We start from the raw sequence: 19,971 nt of genomic DNA, 5'->3' as shown, positions 1-19,971 counted from the left end.
ACTCCACTCATCCCTGAACCTTCAAAAAACAGTTGCAACCCTTTCTACATATAAACTCCTCCTATCCCTGAACCCATAAAACCACTCACACTCAACTTCACCCATGCCTGATCCCTAAAAACCCCATATCACCTCTAAAATCCACCCATCCCTGAATTCGAAAAAACACTCATTGTCCCTAAACTTTGCCCATCCCTGAACTCAAAATACTTTCACTACCCCTTATCTTCAAGTGTGCGAGTTTGGAAAAAATTATCTATCCTTTAACTTTCGATTTATTTGAATTTCCCTAAAGTTAGTTTTCCATGACTAGTTATCCGCCAATGTGGTTTCTCAGTTTTAGTTTTTCTATTAATTTACATGAGGGAGCAGAAAGGCCCCGGGACTGCCTTGATCCTGCTGACTTTGAAGCTCTTCAGGGCCAAGTCTGCTTTGTTCTCAAAAAGATGGGAACCATCAAATGGCGTGTCCATAAGGCTCGCCGGAGTGTCCCATGAAAATCCAGTGAAAAGGAGCCAGAAGTGCCAGCAATGCGGCACACTGGTGTCTATAGCTCTCCCAAGAATCAGTTGATCCAACCGGCAAGAGATGGTGAATTTGTCACATTATGGCCGCTCTGCTTAACCTGAGAAATTATAGCACTGGCTTACACTGGAACAATGGGCAGAACCTGACAGAGTTCCATAAAGCGTGAGAGTAGCTGCCCAGGAGACAGCTGGTGCAAATAAAATGAAGAGCCAAGTTTGCGGAAGAAAAGATCCTTTTCCCAAAGATCTCCTTTAGTTTTGATTCCCTGTAAGGGAAGTACTGGGGAACAATTTTGGTTAGATTTTGGTGGCCCAGACTGGTATCACTAGGCTCTCTGAAGTAGGGTGCTAAGTGAGGAAATATGGATCACCTAGAGCAGGGCGATGTGCCTGGCAACTACTCAACTGACAGTGGGGTCTGAGCAGGGTTTGCCCAGGTCCTCAAACGTATGTCTGTAAGGGCCTCATTAAAGCGAAGAAGAGGCTCAGATTAATTGAAATTTATGCACTGTGTTACACAATATTACGCAACATTCGTTCGAAGCCTTATAAACAACAAAGCCTTTGAAAGGAGAAACAAAGTCTGCGCACTGCATTCAATATTTTCTGATAGATACATCTGCCGTGTGGATTCCTCACCTTGTGAATATCCCCTTGCGTCAGCAACGTTCGGAATTTTTCTTGGTAGCACGCCGGCGTGGACGACGTCATAGGAGTACGGCATCGCGCGCGACTCGGTCTGACGTCACCGACTCCTTATTAGACCCACGTCGGCGTGATGACGTCAGTTCCCTTTTTTCCGTGTCGTCGACGCTAACGGTTTCTGGGATCTTCTGCGATACTTAGTATCTTCTTCTGTTTAGTGTTACTATTTCATCTGTTGAGTGTTCCTTCTTCGTCGAGAATGTCGTCGAGGAAGACAGGGTTCAAACAGTGTGGGTCATGCGCTCGCATGATGTCGATCACCGATCCACATGGTGATTGTTTATGGTGTCTTGGATCAGACCATGACGTTAAGAACTGTCGATCCTGCTTCAAAATGAACCCTAAGGCCTTACGTGAACGTGAGGCTAAACTTCTTCTAGCGAAGATAAAAGGAAGGGAAGCTGATAGATCTTCGAGATCGACGTCCAGACGTTCGAAGTCGAGACAGAAGTCGCGATCGAAGTCGAGGTCGGCTTCGAGGTCCAGAGCGAGGTCGAGGTCCAGGGAAAGATCAAGATCCGGATCCAAATCGGCTTCAGGTCATGCTTCTGGCTCTTCAAAAAAGAAACACAAGAGGAGAAAACATAGCTCGAGACATCACTCTGGTAAAGACTCTTCGGATTCAAAGAAAAAGTCTCGAAGACATCATAAGGAATTTGTATCTCCTTCTCCTTTGCAATCTCTTCGAGGTTCCCCGACGCCGGAACAAGAACCTGATCCGGAATCACACCATTCTTCGGATCATGAGGTAGAAGAAGAAGTCCCTCAGACTCCGACTCCGATAGAAGTCCCTGTAAATCAGGATGAAGCGATGTCGGAGCAACCTCCTTCGGAACAACCAACTGGTTCGTATCCTCCCTTTCCTGGTCCGGGACAAGACCCCTCGCATTTTCTTAATGCGATGTTTGGAGTCTATACTAGAGCAATGTACCCCACTGGTGCACCGGTTGGTCCCGTGGGTCCATTGTCTTTCAACTTGGGCATTCCTCAATCTTACGCCCCGGCTCCCTTTATGCCGACACCTTTTACACCTTGGCTCGGTACGGCTCCGCCGAGATCGTCGACTCCGCATACGGCTTCGCCGACTCCGGATCGACCTCGTGAGTCTGATCGAGGTACCACGCCGATTCGTGAATCTCATCCTCCTGCTGCCCCGGCTCGACTCCGGATCCGACTCCATCGGAGTCGTTACCGAATCCATCGACTTCGATTCGTATGGAATGGTCGAGACGCAGAGCTCAGCGCCTCTTGGAAGAAAAGGAGTTCAAAGATCCTGAAGTGGAGGAAGGTGAACTTCTGGATAAAGGAGACTGTTTTGACGACCTTCATAGTGCCAGTGGCCTAGAACTTTCTCCGGAATGGGGTTTGCCATCAGTTTCTGATGCACCGTCAAAGGACGTGACACCTTACCACATTGTGATTAGGAAGGCTGCAGATCTACTTAATCTGACATTACCTACTGTTGAATACAAACCTAATATTCTTACAGAGGTTTTACATTCACCCTCGTCCATTATAGAGCCTACACTTCCATTCACTGAGGCTTTAACTGAATCAATAATGGAAGTTTGGAAGAAACCTTTGATTGCTCCTGCGGTTTCCAGATCTGTAGCGTGACGTTACAGAGTGGCACCTGGTGACCCCGAGTTCCTCACTTCACATCCTTCTCCTGAGAGCTTGGTGGTACAGGCCGCTTGTTCCAACAGATCGGCAGGTTCATTTCCTCAGGTACCAGCAGACACAGACTCAAAGAAATTTGACCAATATGCTAAAAAGATTTTCTCATCAAGTAGCATGGCTCTAAAATCTACTAATGCTACTTGTCTATTAGTTAGATATGTACATGCTTTGATGGACTCTGTGAAGCAACTGTCATCTAAGCTTCCTGAGGATAGGAAAAACTTTAATGAAGTGGTCTCCGACACTCAAGCTGCAGCCCGCTTAGTCATTCAGAGTGGCATGGACACGGCAGACTCTGTTGCCAGAATTATGGGTTCTACTGTTGCCACCAGAAGGGCTGCATGGCTAAAATCTTCTGAATTTTCAGCAGACGTTCAATCCACTTTAATGGACTTACCTTTTGATGGGACAGGCCTCTTTGGGAAGAAGGCGGATGTGGCTTTGGAGAGATTCAAAGATAGCCGGGCTACAGCAAGATCTTTGGGTCTTCAAGCTAGAGGTTCTGCCACTAGGAAGTTTAGAGGATTTGGTAGATCCACTTTTTGTTCCTATAAGCAAGGCCAGCAACAGCAACAACAACAGCAGAACCCTTTGTATAAATCTTACAGAGGCAAACAAAGTGGACGTGCTCGTGGACGCAAAGCCTCCTCCTCCTCAACTTCTTCCTCTAATTCCCACCCCCCACCTACAACAGCAAAGCAGCCCTAGATCCACCATTCTGGATCATGCGGGTCCGGTAGGGGGTCGGCTTACTCATTTTCTACGGGATTGGAAATCGGTTACATCAGATCTTTGGGTTCTCAATCTCGTAGAAAATGGGTATGCACTTCCTTTCCAGGCGTTCCCTCCCAATTACCCTCCTTGCCAAGGTTATTGTTCGGAGGGCCACCTTCTTCTCCTGCAGGAAGAAGTCCTGGCACTGTTCAGAAAGGGTGCGATAGAGGTGGTTCCGGAGCAGGAGAGGGGTCAGGGGTGCTACTCCCGGTATTTCCTGATATCCAAGAAGGATGGCAGGCTTCGGCCAATCCTGGACCTCAGGATTTTGAACCTCTATCTCAAACAGGAGAAGTTCAAAATGCTCACACTTGCACAGGTTCTTCAAGCGCTGATGGAAGAAGACTGGATGGTGTCGATTGACTTGCAGGATGCGTATTTTCACATCCCCATTCTGAAGTCGCACAGAAAGTATCTACGTTTTACGGTGGGATCACAACACTACCAGTTTGCGGTCCTTCCTTTTGGGCTTACTACTTCGCCTCGAGTTTTCACCAAGGTGATGGCAGTGGTGGCTGCGCATCTCAGACGATCGGGGATTCCTGTGTTGCCCTATCTAGACGACTGGCTGATCAAAGCGGAGTCGTCAGAGAATGTGCTTCATCATCTGCAAGAGACAACTCAGTTGTTGCACAGGTTGGGTTTTTCGATAAATGTACCCAAGTCTCACCTGGTGCCCTTCCAGCGCAACCTGTTCATAGGTGCGGTACTGGACACTACTGTATGTCGTGCATTACCTCCACCTCAAAGGATTCACGACATACAGGAAATGATTCCTTTATTCTACAATGGAGCGGTTGTTCCAGTCCTGAAGGTCCTTCGTCTGCTCGGTCTGATGGATTCTTGCATTCTGTTGGTCAATCATGCACGCTGGCACATGAGGGCACTCCAGTGGTGCCTCCGCAGGCAGTGGTATCAACACAACGGAGATCTCAGGGAGTCAGTGAGGATCTCCAGAGAAGCTGCAGCGGATGTGTCTTGGTGGAGCGTGGAAGGCAATCTGTCGCAAGGAAAGCCTTTTCAACTTCCTCCATCGGTGGCCACGGTGATAACGGATGCATCCACTCTCGGGTGGGGTGCTCATCTGGGGGACCTGGAGGTAAAAGGTCTTTGGTCTCCAGAGGAAAGGTTGCTTCACATCAACCTTTTGGAATTGCGGGCGATACGTCTGGCGCTCAAGGCCTTCCTCCCTTCCCTTCGCGGTCAGTCGGTTCAGGTCCTGACGGACAACACGACCGCGATGTGGTACATCAACAAGCAGGGAGGGGTAGGGTCGCAGTGTCTTTGCAGAGGCTCCGCGTCTCTGGTCCTGGGTTCAGGACCATCAGATGGCAAATCATCTGGCCGGAGTTCTGAACGTTCGTGCAGACAGTCTCAGTCGGCAGTTCTCTGCCGACCACGAGTGGAGGCTTCACCCGGAGGTGGTTCGCGACATCTTTCAGATGTGGGGGACTCCTCAGGTGGACCTGTTTGCCACTCATGAGAATGCTCACTGCCCGTCATTCTGCAGTCTCCAGTATCCGATGCAAGGAGCTTTGGGGGACGCGTTTCAGTTGAGTTGGAGAAGTCAACTCCTTTACGCGTTTCCCCCCATACCCTTGATTCCTCGGGTTCTGAGGAAGATTCGCCAGGATCGGGCCCAAGTTATATTGGTTGCTCCGGATTGGCCAAGAAGGGTGTGGTACACAGACCTTCTCCACCTCTCCTCTCACCCGCCGCTCCGTCTCCCTCACAGGGCAGACCTCCTCTCTCAGATGGAGGGCCAGGTTCTACACCCCCACCTCCAGACATTACACCTTCATGCCTGGAGATTGAACGGGGCAACTTGAATTCTTTTTCTCTCCCTCACGATGTGGTGGATATCATTCTTTCTGCCAGGCGTGACTCCACTAAGTCCATTTATTCGTATAGGTGGTGTAAATTTGTCTCTTGGTGTAGGGAGAGGGATGTTGACCCTTTGAAGGCTCATTTGTCTAACATTTTACAGTTTGCTCTTTCTCTGGTGCAGCAAGGATTTGCTGTTGCCACGGTCAAGGGGTATCTTTCGGCTTTGTCGGCATTTCTCTGTTTGCCGGTCAGTTTCTATCTCGATAGGACTAAAGACTATTGTGTTGATGATCAACTCTTCGTTGGTTTTGCTGGCTGTAAGAAGGGCAGAGCGGTGCACAAGCGCACACTTTCCAGGTGGATAATCCTGTGCATCAAGATTTGCTACTCCCTGGCGGGTGCGGACCCTTCTGAGGGTATTAGAGCACATTCGACAAGAGCAAAGTCTGCAACTTCTGCTTTGTCTAGAGGTGTTCCTATTGAGGACATTTGCAGAGCCGCGACATGGGCCTCCCGTCACACTTTCGAGAAGCACTACTGCTTGGATACTGAGGTGAGGAGGGATGGCCATTTCGCGCGTTCTGTCCTCTAAGATTTCCTGGCGTAGCAGAGTGGACACCCTCCTCCGGGAGTGGGGACTGCTGTGGGACTCTATTCACAAGGTGAGGAATCCACATGGCAGATGTATCTATCAGAAGAACAAGTTACTTACCTTCGGTAACGCTTTTACTGGTAGATACAATATCTGCCTGTGGATTCCTCACATGCCCACCCGCCTCCCGTTGTCCACTCTGCTATACCTGGTTTTATGTGTTTATATGTTCTGGTTTTTGCTACTTTTGCTGTGCACTTTGTGTGCGGTTTTGATTTGTATGTACTATGTACACTGTGTATATGTATATTTACTATCGTTGGTCCGTCCGGGAGCCTCGAAGGCACGGAAAAAAGGGCAGAACTGACGTCATCACGCCGACGTGGGTCTAATAAGGAGTCGGTGACGTCAGATGGAGTCGCGCGCGATGCCGTGCTCCTATGACGTCGTCCACGCCAGCGTGCTACGAAGAAAAATTCCGAACGTTGCTGACGCAAGGGGGATATTCACAAGGTGAGGAATCCACCGGCAGATATTGTATCTACCAGAAAAAGCGTTACCGAAGGTAAGTAACTTGTTCTTTAGGACCACAGTCCAATAATTGCAGTGCTTTGCGATGACGCTTGGTCTTTCATCTAGCCATTGTTATTAGTGGTATGATTACTAAGATGGCTGTGATGGCCAATCACAATGTCAAGGATCCTTTGAATGTTATGAAAATGTAAATAAAGACGATGGAAAGATAAGCAAAAACATCTAAAAAATTGAAATGTACGATGTAAGGAAATCTACAATGAATTCAAATGAGACTTGGGTGCTTTTTTGCGTTATACTGTCAGTCAGCAGATGATTCTGAAGCAACATATACTGAAGCAGAAAGTAAGGAAGAGCTTAGTAGATCAAGCTAAGAGAGCAGTGGTGAAGTAAGGAAGACCACGCAAATCAATGCTGAACAGCTACTGGGTGTTTAGAAGGTGTCTGAGACAATGCACAAGATGTAAGTGGCAATATGCATGTCATCAAACGGGAGAACAGGACTGTAATAAGTCCAGGATATACCTGGGCATTTTACTCCCACACACTTAAGTAACAACCAACCAAGCCATAAAATTTATGTAGCAACCATTTTTGTTAGAAATGTTATGCAGAATATGTATTTCCACTTACATTATTGGGACAGGACACCTCATAGGCAGATGCACCAATGGTAGCAGGTTGGAGGTACTTCAAAGGGCCTTCTTTGGAGGTATTCTCGTTCTTGGCGGGACATTGTGTTGCAGGAGCCCAGAGACTTGGTCTTGTGGGACTCAGCATGCTGCTTAAACAAAACAAGATGTGGAGAACAGAAACACAAGACAGCTTTTAGGGTTGTAGATCTTGCTTGCATATTCCTTTAAGACTGTAAATTATGCCTGGACAAAACATTAAACAAGCAACAAGATAGGCATCACAAGAAGTCTTTAAGTTAGACATATAAAACCATCACAATTTCTGTGACATTTAGCAATGGATAAGCTACATTGGCAAACATTCTCCTAGTATGAATATTTGATGAAATAATATCATAAAACACTGATGATCTAATAAAGCATAGCTGCCTTAAAAGATCTGGGGAATGCTTGTGAACTTTGAAGTTACGATTATATTTTCGATAGGCCAATGGTGATGCGTGTGGAAGGATCACTGGATATATTGGATGTAAATAGAGCACTATCAAAAGAAAATGTGAACACTGACAGGCAAGAACATAATTTAACTATGGGTACCAAACTATTAAAGTGGTACATATAGACAAATATCAATTTCTTTAGGATATCAAGTTTGTTGGATAATTTAAGGTGAATGCAACATTTGCAAAGAGGATTGGCTAAACCAGATAGAATTTTGAGAATTCGACAGAGTTGTTCAGGGGGTCCTCTACCACCACTTACTCTAGATACGTTTTAGAGGGAAATTATACAAATGTATGTTTCTTAGACTTCTTAAACTAGCCAATACTGGCAAGGATTTAAAGGCACTCATAGTACGAGTTGGGTGTTCGGCTTGAAGATGTATGATTTTTTGTGGCAGGATTGCCTCCATGTTTACCTCTTCTCTTTGTACCATATGTTCTGACATACAATGACCAATGGCCCTGTGATGGTCAAACTGTTCATTATTTGTTTCCGATAGCAGAGTGGCACTGGTGAAAACCTGGCACTCCCACACCTCTAAATTGGATGGGTAAAGCACAAGTGTGATGCACAGAGCATGCGCAGCGATTTGATGTATGCACCCTGCATTTTCCAAGCTTAAAGGACACTCAAAGTTATCAAAGCAGATGTTATGTATATTGCTCCTGTTTTACCAGTTGTACTGCAATGCTTGAGAGGCTGATTGACTGTGATTAGCTCGACAGCCCTTGACATTCAGAGCAAAGTCAGGGGGCATTTAAACTACCCACAGAAACATAAGCATATCTGTAAAGGTACACTTGGCATTGATCTTATCAACATTAAGGTAGAAAACTAAACAACAACGTGAACTGACAAAGCCAGGAGAGACAGTTCTTTAAAAAAAAAATTGAATGTACTTTGAAGACTGGCTAGTATATATTGTGAGATGGATGAATGGGTACGTTGGTGAATGTGAGAACCAGGCAAAGAGTGAGGGATGGAAGTGCTTGAATGAATGAATGAGTGCACACAAAGATGATGAATGAGCGAGTCAGGGGTGGATGGGTGAGTATACATATGGATGAGTGAGTAGAAGAATGGTCCATCATCCCCTCTGATTTTGCTTTGTTCGCGCTAACTTGGCAGGGTATGTCCAGACGTGGGTCCCTTGATCACTTTGCCACTGGATTCAAGCTAGTCTGGCTGATGACAGCTGATAGCCAGAAACCGGTCCTGGGAAGCTTGTTTCCGGTCCAGGGAAGACATGGCTTGGCAGTTCGGGCTGGACTAATCCCATGAGGCACAGGGTCAGACTGATTTGCATTTGAGCTAAAGAATGATGATGGATTAAAACCAGATCAGTTGACTGGGGGTGAGTGCTTGCAAAGTTCAACACTTGGTCCATCATCCCCATTGGTTTTGCTTTTTACCAAAAATAGAGGGCTGCTAGTTTCCTTGGGAAACATGGGTGTTGCAGGTGCAGAAGCCATTATCATGGTTCAGACTCAAAAAATTGCTTTGCCATCAGAAAGGCTGCAAGAAATTTTGCAAAAGGAAAATGTTACGTACAGTGTACTGCTTTAAATTCACTTGTGATGCATACTTCTGCTATGTAGTATTAGGCTCAGACATTTGCCAGTCATTTTTCTTGTAAGCAGTTCTATGAGTCATGGGATATGCTGCAACTCGTGCCCTGGAAGCTAATTCACATGGGCACCAACTCCACTGTTTTAGCACAGTGGGTGAAGTATGCATGGAGAATCAAGTGAGTGTGGTATTGTGCACTATGCACATTGTCCAGTGTTAACTACTTGATAGGAGAAGGAAACTGCGATGAAGAATGGCCCCCAGGGAGGAGGTTGGGAAAATCATAGTTGCTCCTTTTTAGGTCGAGCAGAAGTAGTCTGCTCGAGACCTTTTGCTGCCCGTATTTGGGAATGTAGACAGCAGTGTGCCGCGCGCTTTCCCATTCTCAGTTTTCACCGCGGGAGCGCGCGCGCTTGCGCAGACGCACACACAGCCCCTGCTTTCGCCTGGCTTGCATGCAAACACGGCGCACACACAGCCAGGCCCCACCCCCTGCACGCGCACACACACACACAGGCGCGCGCACACAGACACTCGCTGCCGCCCCCCCTGCACACACACACACACGCGCACACAGACACGTACGCATACACCCGACGCAGCCCCCTACCCCCTCCTGCACACACACACCCCCGCCCCCTTACAACTAAGCCCCACTCAACTCATCGCCGCCACTCCTGACTTCTGCAGCCACCGCGGAGCCCCGCGTCACCAATGCTGCTCTCTGGCACTCCGTGGATGCGGGCTTCACGCAGAAGGCGGAAGTCCCGCCCCACGACCGTCTTCATGCTGCCGAACTTCCGGTTGCTAGTTTGCCTATGCTGTGGTAACCATTTCCTGCCCGCACCAAGCGAAACCCGAGCTTCTGCCAGTGTCAGCTGATGCTGCCCCTCCGTGATTAGACAGCAACATGGCAGCGGAGATCCACTCCGGGCCGCTGAGCTGCAGACCGGTCCTCCTCAACAAGATCGAAGGCCACCTGGATGCCGTCACCGTGGCTCTCCTCATCCCCAAAGAGGACGGGGTCATCACGGCGAGCGAGGACAGGTACGTCACGTAAGGATACAACCATGGCCCTGCTGGAGATTTAAAGGGGTGGTGGTCGGGCAGGCTTGATAGACAGCCACTTGTTATCTATGAAGCGCTACGTTTATCAAAATAATGAGAACTGTGCGAGTTATGGAATGCAGTTTGTTGGCGGGAGGGGCTCTATGGGTTGATTGGTAAATTTAAACACATGGGTGGCTGAGTGAGAAACGCGGCTTGTAGGAACACACCACCGGCTCTATCACTCGCCTTTTATTGGTTCCTCCCTAATAGGAACCAGCTGCTAATAAAAGCAGAGAGGGCATGGAAACCCACCCTTTGTTGGAAACCCCCTTGTCTTTTATATGTTGTCTAATTTGAATGTACTTTATTTGATCTCCAATCTTATGAGTTTTTATGTCACTGTGAGTGTATGCAGCAACTCACAATAAATATGTGTGCTAATAATAATGCTTTGTACATGGCACAACTGCATTTCCATTCATTACATATACGCATCCATATGGTGGTACATACTATGATGTATTCTTGTGTAATCCTTTCAGCAGTGTATTGCAATCACAATTCCCCATCTAACTATTCCATCCCCAGTAGATAACAGACTTACTTTGTAATCTACAACACCTGTAAAGAACTATTCCCAGCGCACGCCAGCACATCTAGACCCCCCCCCCCCCACCTCCCCCGGTGAAACAACCCCACTCTGATGCGGTACCAGTGAATCCCAACCACCAGTTCAACACTATTGCTACACCCACATGCTATGTTTACTCAACACACCCATGTGGCCATCCTCTCGCACACTAGTCATCCTTCTCAGAAGACTCATCCTCTGACATGTCTATTGCACTGCACCACTCAGGGGGTGTAGCATGTCCACCCAGTCCCGCAAGTCCTCTGCCACCTCATCATCTATCCATACCTGCCTGGAGCTTACCTCTTCCACTAGCGCTCACTCCAACATGTGCACATTTTGTTTGAATTTTCTTCCTCTGATCATAACTTACTTCGCTGTGTGAATACAGTAGCTTTTATTAAGAATTACACTAATAATAATACTACTAAAACCACTAATTATAAGTATTATTGTCTTACTGTCCACTTCTGAGAGGTTAACAATGGTTAGCGCCCTTGTAAGGAGGCCCTAACCACTATTAATTGCCTACCTCATAATTAACGCCCCAACCTACGATGAGGATGCAAAATGAATAGAAAGGCAATTAACAACTGTTAAAGTAGCCATTGTTAATTGCCTGCTTAACAATTAAAGTCCCAAACCAAGGGAGCATTTGTAATGAGGAGACAGGCAATTCACAGCTTATATTGCCTAACAGCATAGAAGTAGAAAGGCTATTAGCGCCAGTCCTTTTGCAATCTAGCCTGACACTTGCAGACTAACAGGGTAACTGTCGCTGTCTGCTCTATGCTCCTGCATCACACTCTGACTAAACTTAGAATGCAGGCAAATAACAATAGTTAATGCACATCTCAGCATTCCAGAGCTCTAATAAAATTATTGTTGTAATTTTGTAGCGCTGTAAAATGTAGACATTTCCTTTGTCCAGCTCCCTGGTACTCTACTTTCTCATCTATGGAGTTATCTTTGATGTGCACCAGTGTTTGATACATGAAATCATTGTGCTATAGTAATGAACTTTCCATCCACACCGGCAATCACAATGCTTCAATATTTCTTTTGAGTTCTAGATTATTCCACCAAGGTGAGTAAAGCAATTTCTGCTTCCATGTGAACACCCCTGAATCCCCCACTGAAAGAAGGAGCTTAAGCTTGGCCATTTTCAGGTCTCGTCTGACGACAGCGTATGCTCAGTCACTACAAGATATTTTGTTTGACATAAGGGGCTTGGAATTTTTCCATTGCGTACTATTCACTGGCTTCATTGTCACTCGTATTTGCTGCTTCCTAATTGGCCAGCGCTTGCCAATGTCACTTCCTGTTCTTATGTTTGGGACACTTTCCAGTCCAAGCACTGATTTACTTTGGTTAATGTCCTTCTGCTGTTCATCCACTGCTCACTGTGATTCAGGTACTAATTTTTTCATCATTCTTCCTATGCATGTTGCATATTCCCCTCTCCACCCAGTTGCATCTTTCCTAACACCTCCACCCGCTGTCTGTTACTGCTTCCCCTCCAACTCCCCACCATTGTCTGTTACCTCTTACTCTCCTACCCCTTACCCTTGTCCATGTTGCTTCCTACCCTCCACCCCCCTCCCGTGTCCATCTTGCATCTTTCCGTCTACATCCGCGTCCCACACTCTTGTTGCCTGTGTTGCTTGCTCCCACCCTCCAGCCCTTTATCCGGGTTGTCCATCCCCTACCGCCATAAGAAACAAAATGCTACTACATGGCAGTACTGGGCATGTCAGAGCACAACTTACTTGTTATGATGCTTTTTTCTAACTTTACTTTTAGCCACGTGCAGTATAATATGGTTAAAAGACATTGGCAAGTGTCTAGGCGAGACATATTGGCTTTGGCAGTGCTCATTAGGAGTTAACCTCTATAGTTAAAAGCACCCTGTACACCTGATGATAGTGTTTTTGTGCAACCCCTAATGGAGACATAGGAAAATATTTTAAATCCATTGGATAAAATTGTTTTATTAGGGAGGGTATAAATGCCCATCTTTATCTAGCACTAAATACAGGGTCTTGGCCTATATCTAAGGCTTTCCAGTTTGGCAGATGGCCAAATTGATAACACACTTTTAGTCTGGTGTGAATGTCGGGATTAGAACCCAGCTGTTGCGGTATCATGGTCAACAACACAACCTATTGAACGCATCCCTTTTTGGCGGTAAATGAAAGGGAGGTGACTTCTCCACTGAGTTCTGCTCATACATGCTGCTACCTGCTCCCTCCTTAATGCTCACCTCTACTCAGGCTGTGAGCCATCATTTCATCATGGAAAATATACCTTTTGCCTGTGGCAGAACAGTGACAGTAGAGTTTTTTAAGGGTTCATTATACAATTTGACCTCTTATTATTTCATGTATTGTGTTTCTCTTTTTTAGGTCGCGTCTATTATATTCCACAAGGAATAAATAGACTAGAGTATTGGGGGCAAAATAAGGGCTAAACCATCGCGGATTTCGTCGAGTGCATGTGCTCATGCACGCGCCTGCCATTGGCTCCCGCCTGCCTCCGAGAGCTTCACTTCAAAGGGTTCCGCTCCCCCGCCCACTGCTTCACACTTCATGGCCGCCACGCCGTGTCTCGCATTTCTCCTCCCCCCCCTCCCCACAGCAGAGCTGAACAAATGTATTACGGCGATTAGTCATTGTATGCAGCCCCGTGTCTTCACAGCGAGTACTGTACCCCATGTCTACTGAAATGTATGTACCGTGCATGCAGCACCACTTGTGCACAGCGCAGAGTACAGCGAGCCCGAACGAGTTCCGGTAATGAGTGCTGTACCCCATGTCTACGTGTGTACCTTGTGTGCAGCACCACTTGTGCACAGCGCCGAGCTCTGCACCACCGTGTGTAAGCTCTGGCGGTGGGTACTGTACCCCGTGTTTGCTGTATTTACTTTGTGTGCACCACCGTGGTCAGTGTGAGCCTCCAGCGCCACGTGTGCACAGCGCCGAGCAAACTCTGTCATAGTACTGTCCTTCAGTATTTACTGTACATAGCGTATATGAAGCACCCCTTGAGCATCTGCACCACGTGTGCACAGCGCAGAGCTCAGCAAGCCCTTTACACGCTCTGACGGTGCGTACTGTGCTGTACCGACCCCCAGTGTTTACTTTACGTTCCTTGTATAGGTCACCTGTGAGCTCCTACCACCACATGTTCACAACGCCGACCTCAGCAAGCCCCTGGGCAAGCTCTGGCGGTGCGTACTGCACCCTAATGTGCACTCTATGCACCTTGTATACGCCACTCGTGAACATATAGCACTCATGTCACGTGCACAGCGCCCAGCTCTGCGTGAGTACTGTGCAAGCCCTGGCGGCGAGTACTGACCCCCAGTGTTTACTGTATGTAATGCCCAGTGCACACCCAGCACCACGTGTGCACCTGGCATGCACCACCATGTGCACGCCTAGCACTCACTTCACGTGCACAGCGCCAAGTTCTTCGAACCCATGGTAACCTCTGGCGGGGAGTACTGTGCTATACCCCAGTCTGTACTGCATGCACCATGTATGCACAACCTCATTAGCACCTAGCACTGTGAGTATTGTACTGAAGTTGAACCCGATGTTTCCTTTGTGTACCTTCAATGTACCACCCTGTGCTGGTCGATATTCCTGGCCTGCACATATGTAACCTGCACTCCTGCTACGCAAGTGCAGCGCTAAGCTCTACAAAACCCTAGGCACGCTGCGCTGGTGGGTACCAAGGCGCCCTGTGCCACAACATATACCCTGCACTTGGAAGGACACTGTTTGCCTCTTCCAGCACCGAAGGCCACACGTTTGTGACACAGGTCAGCACGACCTGGGAAGTGTCTGGAACCGGGTAACCGTGCGCACAGAATCGTGCAGTGCCATGGTGTGCACCAAAACACCCAGTGCACCTCCCTCCCTTGAGGACCCGCGTGACATCCCTCACCCCAAACCTTAGGCGCATGGGACTCAAACTCTGGCAGTGAGTGCAATGTTGAGTATCGTCAACATCTTGTGCGCATCCTGGCTCACCTGGCATCGCGTGTGCACAACGCAGTGCGGCGAGTCTCTCGCGGTGAGTACGTGTGCACTGCTGGGTTCCGTCCTGTGCTCAATTTGAACAGGAGCCACTAATTGTCAACACCGGCGCTTGTGGCTCAGTCAGTCTAATTTAGTTCATTATTAATTCAATATACATTAGAAATGACTATGACCTGCCGCCCAAGCCATTCTTATAGCTTTGGGGGCCTGGAATAGTCCGAATTAGTTACTAGTAATTCGTAATTGGTTAGTAGTTGTGTTGTTACTATTTTGTGCAGTACAGAGAGTCTTGGCACATATTATTTTTACAAAGTAAGCGCTGGTTCAGTCTATAGTGGACCACGAGAGATACAGCATACATCTTATCGTATTTTATCTCACCTCACCCAGAGTGTGCACAACGCCCTGCCCAGCGAGCCTATGGTAAACTGTGGTGGTGAGTACGTACGCCGTGCAAGGCCCAGTACTGTGCCACAAAGTATATGGTACCCGAGGGATACTGGTGGCATCCTGGGCTATTCGAGCTCACGCCGCATCGCGTGTGCTCAAGGCGCGGCCCAGCGAGCCTCTGGCGCTGAGTACTGTGTGCACAGAAATGGTCTGACGCCGTCACACATAGGCGAACACAGCAGTACAGTTTCTGTCACTTGTATACAGTCTTTGCGGCAGTGTGTGCATGGCGTGTCATCCACCTGTCCTCCACGCCTGCGAAGCTCCGTTGCTTTATAGCAGTGACTACCCCTCGTGTACCCAATACTCTGCACGCCAGAATGTACGTATAGCCAACAACGCCACGTGTGTGCGGAATGCAAAACATACACTGTACACACATGTTCTGTGCGCCAGACCTGAACATTGCAATTTTTTTCCTGTTTCTATCTTTTATGTAACTCATGTAATCCCAAATCCTTATGTATCGCAACTGGTTCTTTTATAAAGCGCTCTGATACCTTCGGGTAATGTTCACGCTATAGAAAATCACATTAAAAAAATAAATAAACCCCAAAATCAGCAGCATTCACTTGTGCTCTTCTGCACTTTGCTCAGTGTAACACAGCGCCAGTGAAACCGATCGTAGTCACGTCAGGCCCCAGTCACACCCATACCGCGACGCACTTACCCTCCAATACTCACTACCATCCTCACTCCATCGCACTCTCACTCCAGCACTCGCTTACCCACTCCAGAACTCACTACAACTCTCACTGCAGCACACACACCCTCCAGCACTCACTAAATCCCTCACTGGAACACACTCCCACTCCAGAACTCACTACAACCCTCAGTGCAACACACTCGCCCTCCAGCACTCCCCACTGCGCTGGCGCACTCGCGTCAGCCCTCACTGTCCCTCCCCCACCCTCACTCCACCCTCCAAGCTCCCCCTCTGCCTGCGTCTCACACTCAATGCAACATACACTCCAAATACCACTCAGTGCCACATAATTACACAGCACATAATTACACTATACTGAATGCAACACACACTCCACACAATACCACTCAGTGCCACATAATTACACGCCACACAATTACACTGCACTCAATGTGACATACACTCCAAATACCACTCAGTGCCACATAATTACACGCCACATAATTACACTGCACTCAATGCAACATACACTCCAAATACCACTCAGTGCCACATAATTAAACGCCGCATAATTACACTGCACTCAATGCAACATACACTCCAAATACCACTCAGTGCCACTACACGCCACATAATTACACTGCACTCTATGCAACATACACTCCAAATACCACTCAGTGCCACATAGTTACACGCCACATAATTACACTCTATCGCATCACCACAGCATCACTCAGCACCTTCACAGCATCACTCAGGGGCACCACAACATCACTATGCACTACCACAGCATTACTCGTCGCAACCACAACATCACTCGGCACCACCACAGCATAAATCTGTGCAACCATTCAACAACAACTGGTTCAAATATGTTCTCTCAATGTTTCAAGCTTTATTACAAATGTCACAAAAAGATGTTAATATTTCACTTCTGTTCTTGGATTTTCGTCACAATCAAATACCCTGAACATAATCTTCACAAAAGTTATTTACAAAAGTTTAAGCTAATGCCATTATAAATTACAATAACTTTTATTTAAGTATTAATTATTTAAAAAAATTTAAAAGCAATTGTTATTTGTAATATCAATACATCTAAGTCACGTAAATACAACACATATTGCATTACAAATGCTGTGTCACATTTGCGAAAGTTAAAAAATATTGGCATTGTAAATGACATAGCTATTAATTTCGCTATTTTCAAAACCAACACATAAATAAAAAATGTGTCATTTACAATACCAATAGCTCAAACTTTCCTAATGCGAGACCTATTGCATTGCAAATGCTTGTTTTATAGGTGGAGTGTGCCCTGTGCGATATAGGTAGGATGCTCTTGGCTTTGTGGTAGCAGGTTTGTATTCACTTGACTATTGACCTGGCTAAGCCAGCTTTAGAAATGGGTAGGCCTGTGTGAGGATCCATGAAGTCAGCAAAGAACTGGTTAAACCTAAAGAAAAGGCTTCGCCCTGACAATGTAATGCATAAGAACTCTTTTGATATCTAGCATGGGCAAAGCTTCAGAATCAGGCAGCAAAAAGAAGACTGGGAGTTTGATTGAGATGCAAAATTGAGAAATGTGGGATTGGTTCTGAGATCAACCCTATTTTTATGAACCTGGATGAAGGGCTCTTGTATAGTGAGCACCTGTAGATCACCAATACATCTGAGTAAAGTAACGCTCACAAAGAAGGCAACCTTCCAGGACAGGAATTGGAAGGGGCACAAACAGTGGGTCCCATGAGGGCTGTGAGGACTTGGTTACGGTTCCATACAGGGGCAGGGTGTAGTGGAGGGAGTATAACCCTCTTAAGACCCATCCATACATATCCCCTGTTTTGCATGTCAGCTAGAACAGAAGCTAAGTGTATGCATATGACTGTTTAGGCAAGGCCTAACCTCTGCAGACGATGTCCTGGATATTAGGTTTTAAGGGGTCCAGCTGTTTGGTGGTGATGCAATAGTGAACAAACATTTTCCACTGTGAGTACCTGGAGGCAAAGTTTGGCCATTTTAGAAGATAGAGAAGAGCTCTGTCTATCTGTGTGTTACCCCAACACAGGAAGTACCTTAGATGGACTTGCGAGTGTTGTTCCCACTCGTGGACTTGTTAATGTGTCCTGTTGGGCAGGTCTGCAACGTTGTTGTCCATCCTTGTAAGTTTCCGCTAGTGGTACGTTGCAGCAAATTGCTCAATGCCAAACTAAAACTGCTAAACTGAGAGGAGTGTGTGCATACCTGCCAATTTACAAACTAATTTCACAGTATGAGGAGTGGACGGGCCGGGGCCTCGTGAAGAGTTACCTAAGAAGCACTCTGACCCTCATCAAACACCTCCACACACCCAAAAAACAAAGGTTCATTGAGGGTGGTGCCGATGTACTGAGGTTTTTCATACCCCTTAATAAAAAGTGGTTACTGCCTCTGAGAACGAGCCTGAAATCCACTGTTTACTATGGTTTTTAGCTCGTTTTCCCTCCCACCCGGGGATTTCGACTTCTCACCTGATGACCATGTGAAGGGAGCCGAAATCATGTGACATTAGATGAAACCGGGTGAGTTGGCAGGTTTGTGTGTGCCGCCCTGCTTCTGTAGGTAGAACATTGTAATAGTGTAGTCCATCTGGCTAAGGGCTACCATTCCTTGAATGAGCTGGAAAAAGGCTTGCAGTAATTGATGTGGCGGCCTCAGTACTGAAGTGGCAACATGCCCTATTGTCGAGGTGTAACAGTTTGTTGCTGTTTCACCACTCCATAAAGTATCGAGTGCTCCCCTGCACCATCACTAGATGTGACCACCAGTCCGTGACCACTGCCACGTGAGGCACTTTTGTAAGGGGTGCATATAGAATCTGGCGTAAGGCACAACATAGATGCATGGAGCCATCATGCCCATAAGGCGCATGACAATTCTGACGTTGAGTAATCAACAGGGCTGAAATGGGCATCAGCTGCTAAATGAGAGGCCTGAGGCCTAGGATAGGTCTGAGGGGCTGTCCTTTTAGGGAAAGATCAAGTACAGGGAATAAGTTCTGGCCCCTTGTTGGTGTGGAGGGAGTCTCTCAGTCAGTCAGAATATCTTTATTCGACTCAATTACAAGTCATACAAAGAGTTTAAAAATTAAAAAAAAAAAAAAAAAAAATTCATACAAGGAATTAAAAGATTTCATACATATTAACTTTATGACGATAAAAACCATTTACATTCCAATAAATCTAGGCATACAAAAGTTAAAAAAAGGAGTAACAATGGATCTAATGGGAATGTTTTTTCATCCTAGCTGCTGCTACCAAGAAATTAGCTATACAAAAAGTAGTATGTATGTTGGTCAATGATTGTAAAAAAAGCAGAGCCGGTCTCACTTGTGTAATACCAGCCTCCTTCAAAACTGGTACCAAATATTTTTTCCTTGGCTCTACGTAAAACCGACAAAACATAACAAAATGCATAGTATCTTGGGGTGAAAAATGATCACAGCTACATGGCAAAGCTAATTCCGGTTTTTCCCATGTTTTAAAAGTGCCTAAATAAAAATGTAACAAATTAAACCTAAATTTAGTTAAAAGGAACCTATGGAACGGGATTGTAACAAAAACAAGGTAAGGTGCTAAGGAAAATGAATTAACAAGTAAGTAATGACCCCTCACTGATGGTTTCATTAATTCCCTTTCCTCACGGAATGCTCTTGCCCTCCCCATAAAATTCTTTTTTATAAGATCGATCTTGGACCTTGATATCTTGAGGGGAAGTAAAGAGCTCAGGTCGTCCCAATTCTGAAAATGCCTTCAACAGATA

General features: G+C 46.6%; 1 protein-coding gene across 4 annotated transcripts in view; it reads right to left on the bottom strand.

Moving 5' to 3' along the window:
* NUGGC (nuclear GTPase, germinal center associated) overlaps nucleotides 1–19,971 on the bottom strand; it is a 1,180,213-nt gene that overhangs the window by 84,619 nt on the left and 1,075,623 nt on the right. For 3 of the 4 annotated variants that reach the window (XM_078686520.1, XM_078686519.1, XM_078686522.1), the window contains exon 28: nucleotides 7,273–7,423. In XM_078686520.1, coding sequence (XP_078542646.1) covers nucleotides 7,273–7,423 — 151 coding nt within the window. The remainder of the gene's footprint in view (nucleotides 1–7,272; nucleotides 7,424–19,971) is intronic. The other variant, XM_078686521.1, reaches the window with a different exon arrangement.

The sequence above is a fragment of the Lissotriton helveticus genome, chromosome 4_1, assembly GCF_964261635.1.
Source record: "Lissotriton helveticus chromosome 4_1, aLisHel1.1, whole genome shotgun sequence".
NCBI lineage: Eukaryota > Metazoa > Chordata > Amphibia > Caudata > Salamandridae > Lissotriton > Lissotriton helveticus.
Note: the sequence above shows the minus strand (reverse complement) of the source record. Positions and strands in the feature narration are given on the sequence as shown.